We start from the raw sequence: 14,375 nt of genomic DNA, 5'->3' as shown, positions 1-14,375 counted from the left end.
ATTTACCAAATTAGGTAATACGGTACTAATTGGTTGTTTAGGCTTTAATCATGTACTTACCTTTCTTGATTGTGATTACTTGTTATGACTTGCTTAACCCTTCGGCAAGAGGCCGAGCCGGCTAATCAATACTAGTCGGAACGGCAAATGACCGAACCGTCTAGTCCGTATACGGCAGCCTGTATACTTCCGGTATGTTCTATGTCGGAACGGTACCTGACCGAGCCGACTCGATGAATGACGATGGTCCATATTTGCATTAACCAGACTGATGTCGGTTCTCGGCCTCATGCCGAGCCGACGTTGATGGTGATGCTTGTTCGTGGCTATGCATGGGTGTCTGACGAAATGGCACGTGTTGGCCCACGTGACCGATACGGTCTCTCCGGTACACAATACAAAAACTGACATAATTAATATTGTCAATCGTTAATCGATATAATTTTTTTTTTGTCGACTAAGTCATTAGTAACAATTTTATTTATTTTAATTTTTATTGTCAGTTAAGCTGACACTATGTCGACACAAAATTTATTTTTTTATTTTTTTTATTTTCTTTTTTTAGTTTATCATTTATTCGTTCGTATTTTTAACATTCTTGAGATTTGATCTTGGAACCTTGACGTCTTAAATGAACTTGATAATCAAGTGCACCACAACACATTATGCTATATTCAAAAAATAATCTTTATCTCTCTCAAAGCATGTATACTATCAGAAAAGCCGACACTATTTTAAGATTTTTTGACACTAAATTTAAATTGAGTTTAGCGTCGAAAAAGTCGATGCTATTTCGTTAGGCATAGTGTTGACCTTTTTGATACTAATAGCTGACGCTATATTTAAATAATAATGTTAGCTTTTCTGACACTAAACTCAATTTAAATTTAGTGTCAAAAAAATCGACACTACATCTTAAAACACGTATGCTTTTTTGACAATATTTACGTCAGCTATTAACTGACGCTTATTTTTCAAAACTATTTTAATATTTTCTTGTAGTGTGTAAAAATGTTGATAATTTATTTTTGTAACATATTATCAAATGTTGTGCATAGTGCATATTACTAAAGGTTTTTAATAACATTTTTACACAATCAGGTAACATTTTTTTAAATGTTATCAAAGTGGTATTTTGTAACATAATGATGTTGTTAAGTTTTTGTTAATTTTATAAAATGATAATTAGTTTTAATTTATATATTGTTATCAATTATTATATTTTTATGTCTCCTGAACTCCTTGAAGTTCTTTAAAAGAAGGTTAAAGATATTTTTAATTAGTCACCACTAATTATATATCAAATATTAAAGTTGATTTATCTTAAGTAAAACTATATAATCATATAGACTCTTTATAAGTCATTCATTTATTTGATATGAGACTTTAATTATGGATAACAATTAGAGATGAAAGAAATATACTTTTTTTATTCGACGTAGAACTTTGATTTTATAAGCAATTAAAAAGAATAATGTTGAGATAAAAAAATATTACTTATTTGTAGTAACATTGTTTTGTAAAATAATTTATTCGATATGAAATTTTAATTTTAAAAAGAACTGAAAAGAATAATATTAAAATAAAATACTACTTTATTTATAGTAACATTTTTCAAAAAAAAATGTTACAAAACTATCTATTTATTTAATATATAATAATATTTTAATAAATGTAAGAAAGAAAATGTTGTTAAAGAATTAAAACATAGTAATGTGTATAGGACACCGTATGGCTCCTTAGTTCAACTCCACATGTCCTTCTCATCCACTCTTAAAAGTTGCACAAGCCCACACCACCTCCTTCACTACACTTCGCATTCAAACAAAGTCTTCCTTCACTTTCATCCTCAAAGCTATGAGTTATATACTAGTCTAGTATAACAATTTAAAGAAATAACTATGTTTTTTAAAAATATTATTCAAGTACGAGACTTTAAAGAAACAAATTACTCACACCAGCAACTGTGAAAATTAGGTGTTTTGGTAAGAAAAAGAAATGCCATCTTTAACTTGAATTGAAAGATGTGATTATAATGGTAGGGTCTAGTTACAGAGTAGAGGCCAACACTATTTCATCTTCCACTGGAGGGTCGCATGCTTTTTCAGGCATTCCCTCGTTAATGGCAACAACTAAGAATTTTCTTCACTTTCATTGCACTTCAACAATAATGGAGTTTATGTCAGTTTTATTGCATCATTCAATCAAGAAAAAGTGAGACTTCTTTCTAACTAGTCTTTTCTTAACTCTTCTCCTGTTCCCTTTTATTTTACTTTTTAAAATAGTTTTCTTTTTTCATTTTCTAAACCCTCGGAATGATCATTGAATCTTTTAGAGACATTACGAGGATAAAGAAAAGATTCTTCTTCCAATGGAATAGTAAAATGGTGGTTTTTAAAACTGAATTAGTTATTAAATCAATGAAGATAATGATTCGAGGTATCACATTTCGAAGTTGAACCGATATTAATAAAATAATAAAATATAATATATAAAATGATATTTAAAATGTAATATTATAATTTTATAATAAAAATAAAAAGAAATATATATTAATACTTGAATTTAAATTTTATCAATCTATTAATAAAAACAAGTTCAGATTCAAAATAAAAAATAGCAAATACCATCAATTAATTATTTATAATTAAAAAATGATGTTATATTAAAAATTTTCATTGAGTTATTTTATGAATCAATTTTTATATATTAAACATAAATAACTATATTGCATAAGGGCATTTTTAAGAGTTATTTTTTGACAAATGCATTTTGAGGAATTGTTTTACAATTTTTTTTATCTAATTCAAAATTTTATTTATCATATTTATTTGTGAATTATGTTTTAATAATTTTAAAATAAGTTATCAATAATTAAAATAATATTTGTTTTGGTAAATATGGAAAAGCTTACTAAAATTAATATATATTTTTATCTTAAATATAAAATATAATTTATATATATATACATACTAATTTTAAATATAATTCATATATTCAAATATATTATTTATTTATATATAATTTATTATAAATCTTGGTTATATATAATAATATTTGACTTGTAAAATGCACATGCTAAAATATTAGGTAATTTTATGATTTTTAAATCATATTATAATATTAGGTTTTGCCAAATTTTATTAGTTTTTATTAGTGGAGTATCTTGATAATTAATGGAATATATTCGTATATTAATCACAAGATAGTTTTCCATTTCACTATAGGTTTCTCTCAAGGTAATTTTGGTGATTTATGTAGATCAAACACTAGACTGATTCATTGATTTTTCATTCAGATCAACTGATATATATAGCCCGTGTTTGGATTGACGTTTACGAAACTTAACGCGCGTACAAAACGTGAAAATAAGAAACTATTGTTTCCGCGTTAAATTTGTCAAAACGTGAATTACTGACGCGAATTCAAACACGCGGATAGTGTGTGGAGAAACATATTTTGGACGTAAAATAATCACGTCAATACCAACGTTATGCAGAGTAGCTTCTCCATCTTTCTTTCATTTATACGCGAAAATGTGTTCATACGTAGATCGCTGACGTAATTCCAAACACGTTTTCAAAACTATATATGGTCCAGTGTAAGTCCTAGATGTTAATGTATTTTGACTGAATTTGTTTATATTAATATTTTACTTTTATTTGATAACAATATGATACATTTCAATTTATTGTGTTGTTTCATTCAAACATGATAAAGGCCCTAGATTAATAAGTTAAGTGCGAGAAGAACATCCAATACATGACTACGTTGACTTGTGCATTTGTTGATAAGAGACAATAACGCATTTTGACGACTTAGTCTAAATTGATTATCATATCTCATAGATTATGGACACCAAAACACCAAATGAATTGTGTGTATACATGAGTGCGAGTAGAACAATAGTCTTTGATGTCTTTACAATTAACACTATATTAGGTGATACACTTCAAGTACATAAACATTTACAATTCTGCTCACTGCTTGCATGTATATAAATACACAGAGGTAACAGTCAAATATAGAATCAACCAAGAATATTGTTTCGTGAATATTCATGCATGAGGTTTTGTGCAAAGAATAAAGAATAAAACGGTCTATGTTAATTTTTCAAAAATTTAATGCCAATAAGCATTCTGTAATGAATAAAATGAACTGAGGCAATCAAATATTATCAAAATTAATTCCTGCAGTTAAAATAATTTTTAAACATTTAAATTAATCAACTTAAAAGATATTTAATGAGTATTAGTTTAGTGGTTTTTATGTTTATTGAAATATAGTATTCTCATCCTTTTCCACTTTACAACCAGCTGGTGAAAGTTGAGGTTCCAGCTGGTAAGCTCTGAGTTACAGTGAGAAGCAGTGAATCATATCTCTCGTTCTGTTCTGTGTCGGTTTCAGCGAGTCAAACAACTCATAGGTCAACGATTTCTTACCTTATTAATTATAATGGAGGAGTCTCCCATGATTTCAGAATTCCTCATCCAAAATATATTCTCTTCTATTTTACTTCCACCCAAATTTTCTTCATTTTTTATTCTATTTTCTAATATGTTTTCTGTTAATATCATTTTTATCCATTTTCTATTTTTTATTTTATTATATTATTTTTATTCTTGTTACTTTTGTGTTTTCATCTTAGTTCACCCTAATACGAGTAGAAGATTATGATCACCCTTTGGTGACATTGGAGACTCCTTTTGTGTGGACCCACTCCCAAAACTGTCCTTTTCATTTGCTTATTATTGCCAGCTATTCGTTGTGTAGTGCCTTCCTTTTTCCGTAACCATATGTTTAATTCCCATATTATCCTCGCCCCAAAAAAATCTCACAGCAAATAAACAAGATTTTTGTTAGGGTTCCTGTGCTACGTTTTATTATCAAAGTAATTTCTTTCTTTAAAATGTTAGTTGCTTATTTTTTTTCCCACCATTAATGCTAATAATTACATACATGCCTTTTTCTATTTTGGGTTGCATTACATTAGTATGTGCATTTTTACATGTATTCTCTTCAGGAAACTTTTAAATGCCAATAGTTATTGCTTTTCTTATTTTCTGCAAATTCTTTTCACTAAAAGTCTGTTCAAAATGTATTTTGATTATGTAGCTTTGAGCAAGACTAAAGGGTTATTTTAGTTGTGAAAATAACATTTTAACATACATTAACATTTGTGCAAATAATAATTAACACTTGTACTAGCTCAAGTGTGGTAAGAGGCTAACAAGTTTTGAGAAATGTCACGTTGCATCACATTAGATTAAATAACAATTTTACCCTGTAAAAACACGCAACACAATGTAGTTATAGGAATAGTTGACATTAATTTTGAAACCATTCTTTGGTACAGGAACTTGAGAATATTGTCAATTAAAGTATCCATTGGAGTTGGAGAGGATGGAGGGTGAAAGTGTCATAAGAGAAAATGTCCCTGGAAACATTAGACTCTGCCAGGTGAGGTGCCTTTGCAGGTCGCTTTCTCTTTTTACTGTCTTCACTAAGCGGTTTATCAGACTACAAAACAGTTTCGATTAACAAAACAAAACAAATGCTCTCTTTGGTTTACACTCTCTTCTTCCTCCCTTAACTAATAACTATTAGTATTACTTACTACCACCTTTTCCTCTCTCAACTTTCATTCCTGGACTCTCATTCTTCCCATTCTTTTCTTTTGTCTTCTTTCATCAAATTGTTAGAGAAAAAAAGCTGGAGCATCAAAATCTCACCACTTTGCTTTCTGGTTTCTGCTCAATCTTTCCTTTTTACCACCTGAATTTGTACTCCCCTGTACTCTTTAACTTCAAACTCAGATCAAGTTGCTTCCTTTCTTTGGTTCAAGCTCGCTCTTTTGGTTCATTTCCATTGACCCTTTTGCTCAAAATCCTCGTCACTTAAATATTACCAACCGATGATGACTCTGGTGCGAAAATCCCATTGGGGGTTGCTTCTCTATCTTCTCTTTCTGCTCCACCTTCACTGCAGCACCTGCTACCCCACAGAACCCATGAACTGTACGGACACAAGCCGCGTTTGCACTTCTTTCATGGCCTTCAAGCCCGAGGCGAACCACTCACTGGCTCTGATTCAGAGCATGTTTGATGTGTTGCCTGGTGACATCACAGTGGAAGGCAACGGGTGGGATTACCTGTTCGTAAGGAAGAACTGTTCTTGTGCTGCTGGTATCAAGAAGTACGTGTCCAACACCACATTCACTGTGAAATCCAATGAAGGGTTGGTGTATGATATGGTGATGGATGCCTATGACGGCCTTGCTTTTCTCCCCAACACCACCAGGAAGGCCAGGAATGGTGCTGTTGTGTCACTGAGGTTGTTCTGTGGCTGCTCCAGTGGACTGTGGAACTATTTGGTCAGTTATGTGATGAGAGACGGGGATAGTGTTGAGTCCTTGGCAAGTAGGTTTGGGGTTAGTATGGGTAGCATTGAGACTGTGAATGGCATTGGTAGTCCTGATAATGTCACTGTTGGCTCACTCTATTATATACCATTGGATTCAGGTTAGTCCTTCCCTCCAATTTTCTTCAAACTTTCTCGTGTGTATGTTCATATATGTTTCTGAGGGTTGTTTTGGTTAGTTGGTTGGTTCTATTCAGTTTTGGCTGAGGATGCTTTAGGCTTTAGTTTTATAATGCTTTAGGCAGCTGCTTGTTCATTTTGGAAAATCTGGATGGGGTGTGAGACTTGGGGATGTTGAGGGTTCTGGAATTTTGATTTGGGAAAAAGTGATTGTGTGTAGTGGTTTTTTAGCATTGTAATTTTAAGATGTTCTTTTGTGACTTAAGCAAAGAAGATATGCTTCATCATGATAAAAGGGGATTTCTAGATAGGTTATAAACTTATAATGAAAAGTGAAATGTGTGAAGATGATGTGTACATGTAACGAGCTGATAATGAAGTGAAAGTGATATAGTTGAGGTAGTTGGGAATTGGGGAAGTTCTTGGTTTGTCATGTGTGGTAGCATTTAATGTGTCAGAGAAATTCATGCATTAAAGGGAAATACCTACTATCAATTGCTAAAAATTTGAAACAGTAACAGAGTATAGTCCATTTATCATGCATCGATCACTCAGACAAGGAACTAGATTGGAGGGATTGCTGACTGCAAATAAATTTCTGAACCGCAGATGTTTCTTTGCATCTTGTCTTAAGCCTGAGGACTGTTGCATTCTGTTAATGAGTTGAATTTTAATATTAAGCCAACTTGTAAAGTGTATGTAGTGTTATCTTCGCAGGATATTGTTTTCAAACAGTGTTTATGTTAGTCTCTCCATGCGGTCTGAAAGTTGAAGAATATCCTATTTTCTATGTTGATGTCAATCTGTCTTGAGACCTGGAGCTTAAATTGAGGAACATTATCTATGGGGTATATTTTAGTTTCTTCATATTTGGGACAAATATGATCAGTTTCTTTGAGGGAGGTGGATTTGTTACATATTCTGCAATGCAGTTTATTTGGGAGAATATGCATCGGATGATGTTTACTTTTGTTGAATTGACCTAGCTGTCACTGCTCATTTAAATATCTGTGCTTATATCCACTGCTTCATTGTTTTACATGCAACAGATTTGTCTATATTCCCTGATCATTATTTAGTGATGAACCTATATTCCGATTATATTTGCAAAATGCAATAATATTAGGCACCCTCAAATCCTGACTGCAATTTGAATTTTTTACTGGTTTGCAGTTCCTGGTGATCCTTATCCACTGAATAATGCAGCTCCACCAGCTCCTGTTCCTGCCCCATCCTTTGATAATTTTTCAGGTATTGATCAACATATGCTGTAAAAAGGAAAATAGCTTTTCCTTTTCCTTTAGCTTGTATTTTGTCTGTCATTTGTCTATAATAGGAGAAATTATTAGTTCTAGGACCACCAAGTGCCTATGTTCCAGCCAATCTGTATTTGATATTTTCAGTTTACAAGAAAAATTTAATAAGACTTGATTACAAGTCATATAGATATTAATGGCCATGTGGTCCAGGACTATCTAATAATTTCTCCTATTATAGAGGTTAAATTCTGTTTTCAGTATTAATAACCAAAAAACAAGTTTTCAAGCCTACAGTCTGTTATCTTTGCTTTTAGGTTAAGCTGATTCTTATTGTTTATTTTGAAACATCAAAATTGCATAGGTAAAATTATCATGTTTCTAATTCACTTGTATCAAATAAAATAAATTTATTTTTGTAGCTTCTTTGTCTAAATAATAAAAGGTTTTAAAATGAAGTGAAGATAAGAGGTTCATGTAAACTTAGGTAGATCTCTATGAAGGTACTGATAAAAAAAATGTTTCTTTGAAGGAGACATTTTGATTTTGCACATATAATGTATAAACACGTGGACAGGTATATGGGGCTTTATTTGTGACAGATGATATATAAGTAGTCTTGGGGTTTAGCTCAAGTGGTGGTAGAGTGGTTTGGGGATGCCACATGTTCAATGATAATAAAAAGGAGTTATAAATATATTCTCATTTAACTGATTAATTTTATTGAGCAGCATTTTGAAAAATGTTACTTTGAGTTACTGGTCTGTGTCTATTATTTAATGAATTGCAATTCAACACGTTATTTGTATATCTTCATCTTCACCCATTTGTATTTATTTTTTGGTTTTATTTTTTCCCTCTATTATGCCTAGTCTCTCTCTCTCTCTTTTTTAATCATTTTGAGCTTTTCTTCTGATAACACTCAACCTAGGAAAAGAATTTCCTTGTTATTGGTGTTATAATAGAATGTGCACTTTATTTATTTAATTTTTTTGGTTACAGCTGATCAAGTCAATCATAAGGCTCATGTACCCTACGGATGGATCATTGGGGGTTTAGGAGTTGGCCTCTTTCTAATAATATTAACTGTGGTTCTCTGCATTTGTCTGAGATCATCAAATTGTTTTGCTGATGCCAGAACTGATGAGAAAAATGCTGAGAGCAAGATCTCTCATAAATTCCATATTCTTCGGAACCCAAGTTTTTTTTGTGGTTCTGGAAGGTACATATGTGGCAAACATGTTGACCAGAAGCAAACGGATGGTGAATCCAGCAATCACACGATTACCATTCCCAAAGCTTCAAGTAACTAACCTACTTACTGGATTCTCAAGTTTTATATCGTACCTATGATTACAGTGTGAAGTAATCATGTTTTGCATGTTTTATTCTATCATCTCAAGCACACTGCTAAAAATATTTTGTGGTCTTGTCTGTTTAGAGATTCCTTTTCAATTTTGATTAAGCCGGAATAGGGGGAAAGGTTTTTGCCTGTTGCCATGCTGGGTTTTATATCAGATTATGTTGAGTACCAATAGATACTGCACTGGATGATTGGTGGTCATATGGTTCAGTCTCTGATATAGAAGAGCATGATGGAACATATGGTCGTGCACTTTCTAAAAATTAAAACATGAATATCAGAAAGCTTTACTCACATAGGAGGGTATTGTATAACTTGCATTCATTTTCATTCTGGCTGCAAGTTGATTGTACTTAAATTATGTTGGGATTTTATGATGTTATGATGCAAAGTCCAGGGTAAGATGCATTATTACCAACTTATAAATATCCCTTGGTTATAAATTTTGAATATTATTCTATATATTCATGAATGTGTATTATCAGTATGAAATCCTGTATACATGCTATTCTTTGAACTTGGATATATAACTGTTAGTTTTATAATACATCTGTGTAACAACATTAATGATTTATCCTTTAAAATTTTGAATATATGCATAATATTCTATTCATATTATGGTTGCAGCTCTAGGGCCTGACGTATTTGACATGGATAAGCCTGTAGTTTTTAAATACGAAGATATTTTTTCCTCAACTGATGGTTTCTCTGATTCAAATCTACTTGGGCATGGAACATATGGTTCTGTTTATTATAGCCTCCTTCTCGACCAGGTTTTGGCTGTATACTTTAAGTCTTATAATATAAAAGTGAGTATTTTTTTTCTCTGACCTTTTTTTATTAAATCCTTGTAGGAAGTTGCTATTAAAAGAATGACAGCTACTAAAACAAAAGAATTTATGTCAGAGATGAAAGTTTTGTGCAAGGTTCATCATGCTAATCTGGTAATTTCCTTTTTAATCAAAATAAATTATGCTTTGATTTTGTAGCCAATTGCTTGGTCCATTTCCATAGACTGAGTTGTACTTTTGATTGATGTTGTCAAGGTAGAGTTGATTGGCTATGCAGCTAGTCATGAGGAGCTTTTCCTAGTTTATGAATATGCTCAGAAGGGTTCACTTAGAAGCCATTTGCATGATCCACAAAATAAGGGTAAGATTATGCATGTATGCTTTGGTCTGTGGAATATTAATCACCACTGTTTGGGTGGACCTGGTGCTTTTAAATTTATATTTAGATTTTCATTTTTGAAAATTTAAGGCAAAAATACATTTTTCATCCCTTATATTATTTATTAGTATCAATTTAGTCACACTTTAATTAATTGAATCAATTTAGTCCCACATCTTTAAAATGTATCTCAATGTTTGATTTTCCGTTTCTTCCGTTTAAATACTTAAATGGATTTGACACGTATCATGCCACGTTTCATGTTGTCATGCCACGTGTCATTCATCATATCATGTGTCATGCCACGTGTCATTCATCATGCCATGTGTCATGCCACGTGTCGTGATGTCCATCTGTGTGGCATGACAACATACATGTGGCATGACACGTGTCATATTTGTTAAGTATTTAAATGAAAGAGACAGAAAATCAAACATTAAGATACATTTTAAAGATGTGGGACTAAATTGATTCAATTAATTAAAGTGGGACTAAATTGACACTAATAAATAATATAAGGGACGAAAAATATATTTTTGCCAAAATTTAATGCAATGCTTTATTCAGTGCAATTTTTTGGAAATTAACTGCTTACAGCATTTTGCCTGGTTATTGTGATGAGATATACCTTGTGAGATAAGGCTATTGTTGTATTGTGATGAGATGTGCGACTGTGCAATAAGAAAAATAATACCAGCATTTATTTTGAGAGCACTCTTTTGAAGCCTAAATTGTTTGAGACTGGATTTGTCCTATTTTCCTCTTGTTCATTGTGTCCCTGACTGTGATTTGATATTATGTTGCAATAATTGAGAAAGTTGATGGTGAAAGATTGGCATTTGTGCCTAACCGCCTCCTTATGACCAGTTTTTCAACTCAAGGAATGCCTTTGTTTTTTTTAAATTTGCTGTCTGTATCCAATGTTTCCACTATAGAGAGATCATTTTCATGGTTCATCCAACTCAGTCTGCAGACTACCATTTTTTACTATGAGCAATTGATTATTTTCAATGGTATAAAATATGTTTTTAGGCCTCTAAAATTTTTGAAATTTGGTGCTAGTCCCTCTAATTTAAAAATGTATTACTTTTGGTCCTTAAAAGTGTTTTAGATGGATTCACCAAAAAAAAGTGTTTTAGATAGCGTTAAAAGCAGTTATAGAGAACTATCTAAATCACTTTAAAGATCAAAAGTGGTGTTTTTCCAAATTAGAGGATCAAAATATGACATTTTTCGAGGGGCTAAACCAAATTTGAGAAATTTTGAGAAACCAAAATTATATTTTACTCTTTTCAATATCTTTTGTTTGGGGGATGTTGTAGCCTGTCAAGCAGAGTCAGATTCAAGTTGATAGTTGATGTGGCAGCTAGCGGCTATTTCTCTATGATGCAATTTCTTATGTGTTGAAATACTTGAATAAAAGTCCTAGAGGAGACGGCACTAAGAAAATTTGCATGATATTCAAAGATGAGGCTTGAATTGGTGTGAGGACTGCCTAATTTCCATGTTTTATTGTATGAACAAGTTTAAGCTGTGCATTTATAGTTTATGTCTATTTTGTGTCTTGCTTATAGGTCATTCCCCACTTTCTTGGATCATGAGGGTCCAGATTGCGCTCGATACTGCTAGGGGCCTTGAATACATACATGAGCACACAAAAACTCATTATGTCCACCGAGATATCAAGACAAGTAACATTTTACTTGATGCTTCCTTTAGAGCAAAGGTAATAACAAATTTATACGCAACTACACCTTTTTGAAGTTTGTACATTTGTTGTTTGTCATTGATCTTAGATCTCTTTCTGCTTCTCTAGATTTCAGATTTTGGATTAGCAAAACTTGTTGGGAAAGCAAATGAGGGAGAAATTTCAACAACCAAAGTTGTTGGTACATATGGATATCTTGCTCCAGAGTAAGTAATGTCCGCTAACAGTTTTTTTTTTCTTTTTGTAAACATTATTCCTCCTGTATAAGATAATATTTTAATTTTTTATTTCTTATATTTTTGCAGATATTTGAGTGACGGTCTTGCAACCACTAAGAGTGATGTCTATGCATTTGGTGTTGTCCTTTTTGAGATTATATCAGGAAGGGAGGCCATCATTCAATCAGAAGGCGCAATGACAAAAAATCCTGAAAGACGTTCACTGGCATCCATAGTAAGTTGTGCTTATAAGACATTGTTTTGGATGGCAGTTATACAAGCATATAGTTCTCCCTTGATTTACAGGAAAGATTGTAAGGGCTTGAGTAACTTGAGCAGTCACTTGTGATGATTGTCTCATTATAACTGCACTAATATTCAATGTTCAGAATGTTAGTAGGACTGGAAACAACTAAATTGTATTCCCCAGTACCCTGCCTCAAAAAATAAATAATAAAAGTCCTGAGATATCTTTTAAGTAAAGATAATTTTTTCACACAATAATATGCTTTTCTTGGTAACAATTGTTTTTTCTGGGTATTGCCTTGATGTTTGTCCAATTGCAGATGCTGTCAGTTCTTAGGAACTCACCTGATTCCATGAGCATGTCAAGTTTGAGAGATTATATCGATCCAAGTATGATGGATCTGTATCCCCATGATTGTGTATTTAAGGCAAGTTAGTTTCTCCATTTTCTCATATTTTTTATGCCATGTGGTTTTGGGGATCTTGAATACGTACTAACCTGAAAAATTGAAGATTGTTCAACTCAAAACATAATCAAAGTAAAATTATTTTTACATACCTGACACATCCATGCAACTGTGTGGTTTCTCATATTACGATATCATTATTTTGAAGAAATAACTGACTCATATTTTATAAAGGGATAACAACTTGCATGAGGTTTTACTATTGTAACTTATTCTTCATTTGATGTTTTGGAACATTAGATGGCGATGCTGGCAAAGCAATGTGTGGATGAGGACCCCATCGTACGACCTGATATGAGACAAGTTGTGATTTCCCTCTCACAGATTCTCCTATCTTCTGTTGAGTGGGAAGCAACTCTAGCTGGGAATAGCCAGGTTTTCAGTGGCCTTGTTCAGGGAAGATAGTTAAACAGCAGGATTCTTTTTTTCTGCATCCTGTTCTATACCTTTTTGGTTGGTTGATAGTGATTGATCCATAGGAGCTGGGACATGGTGGGTCAGTGTCTATTTTTGGCCATTTATTTTTCTGAATATCTTGTGAGCTATACCTTGATTTTGTTTACCTGCATTCTAATATATGTAGAAAATTTTGGATGTAATTTAGTGTGTTGTGATGGAGCTAAGGAAGGATTATATTGCTCTGTGATTTGTATTGATATAAGTTGTAATTCGACAATCGACATTAATCCACGTATGTTTATATTCTTTGATTCCTTTCATTTCTTATGTTGTATTTTCTTTTTGGGTTTCATGAAGAGTTATGCTGAGGCATGATGTGATTATTACTTCATTTTATGGTTTGATTTAATTATTCATTTGGTGTCCATACAAATTTTATCATTTAGTCTATATATTTGAAAATTCTTCATTTTCGTTTTTATATAAATAAGAATTAAGGACAATCGTTCATTTAAGAATTTAGGAGAGTTGTACCTTGTTATTTCAAGGGCTACTTCATGTACTGGTTTGAAGATACTACAGAGGATAAAAGACAAGTATCCGATGTCACTTCAAAGTGTTCTTTAAAGAAGTTTTCGGAATTTGAGATAGAAAAGTGATACTTAATATATTATATATCTTACATAATTTTAATTTGTTTTATTGTCATACTTATAATTATTTAGCATTTGATTTTATATTTCCAGTGATATTATGAAATGAATGCATCAATATAAGATGATTTTAATCCTATTGTTTTTACTCTAATCGTAGAAGTGGTGTACAACATATCACATCTACAAATGAATGCATCGACTCAATTTTTGAATTTTTTTGGTTAAATAATTAATTATGAAGATGTTTTAATATGATAGTAAATTTGAATGATGTATTTATCTTAAAATGTTGGTTTATAATAAATAGTTATTCAGAAAAAATATGAGAAGATTTTTTTTTTTTTTTTAATTC

General features: G+C 31.9%; 1 protein-coding gene across 1 annotated transcript; it reads left to right on the top strand.

The window, feature by feature from the left end:
* Positions 1-5,512: 5,512 nt before the first annotated feature.
* On the top strand, positions 5,513-13,681 carry LYK3 (protein kinase family protein / peptidoglycan-binding LysM domain-containing protein). The gene is made up of 11 exons (XM_020370818.3): positions 5,513-6,521; positions 7,714-7,791; positions 8,799-9,101; positions 9,787-9,932; positions 10,014-10,103; positions 10,206-10,311; positions 11,904-12,055; positions 12,146-12,243; positions 12,343-12,490; positions 12,822-12,929; positions 13,209-13,681. The coding sequence occupies exons 1-11, from the start codon at positions 5,915-5,917 to the stop codon at positions 13,371-13,373; spliced, it is 2,001 nt and encodes a 666-aa protein (XP_020226407.1). The 5' UTR covers positions 5,513-5,914; the 3' UTR covers positions 13,374-13,681.
* The last annotated feature ends 694 nt before the right edge of the window (positions 13,682-14,375 follow it).

This window comes from Cajanus cajan, chromosome 5 (genome assembly GCF_000230855.2).
Source record: "Cajanus cajan strain Asha chromosome 5, NIPB_CcT2T_4, whole genome shotgun sequence".
Taxonomy (NCBI): Eukaryota; Viridiplantae; Streptophyta; class Magnoliopsida; order Fabales; family Fabaceae; genus Cajanus; species Cajanus cajan.
The sequence above is the reverse complement of the archived record's forward strand: the minus strand, read 5'-3'. Positions and strand labels throughout refer to the sequence as shown.

Bases quoted from the DNA above. Each gene is read 5' to 3' on its own strand.
- LYK3 (XM_020370818.3), top strand. From the start codon at position 5,915: ATGATGACTCTGGTGCGAAAATCCCATTGGGGGTTGCTTCTCTATCTT. The intron at 12,056-12,145 runs GTAATAACAAAT...CTGCTTCTCTAG, and splicing joins ATGCTTCCTTTAGAGCAAAG to ATTTCAGATTTTGGATTAGC. The intron at 12,491-12,821 runs GTAAGTTGTGCT...GTCCAATTGCAG, and splicing joins GACGTTCACTGGCATCCATA to ATGCTGTCAGTTCTTAGGAA.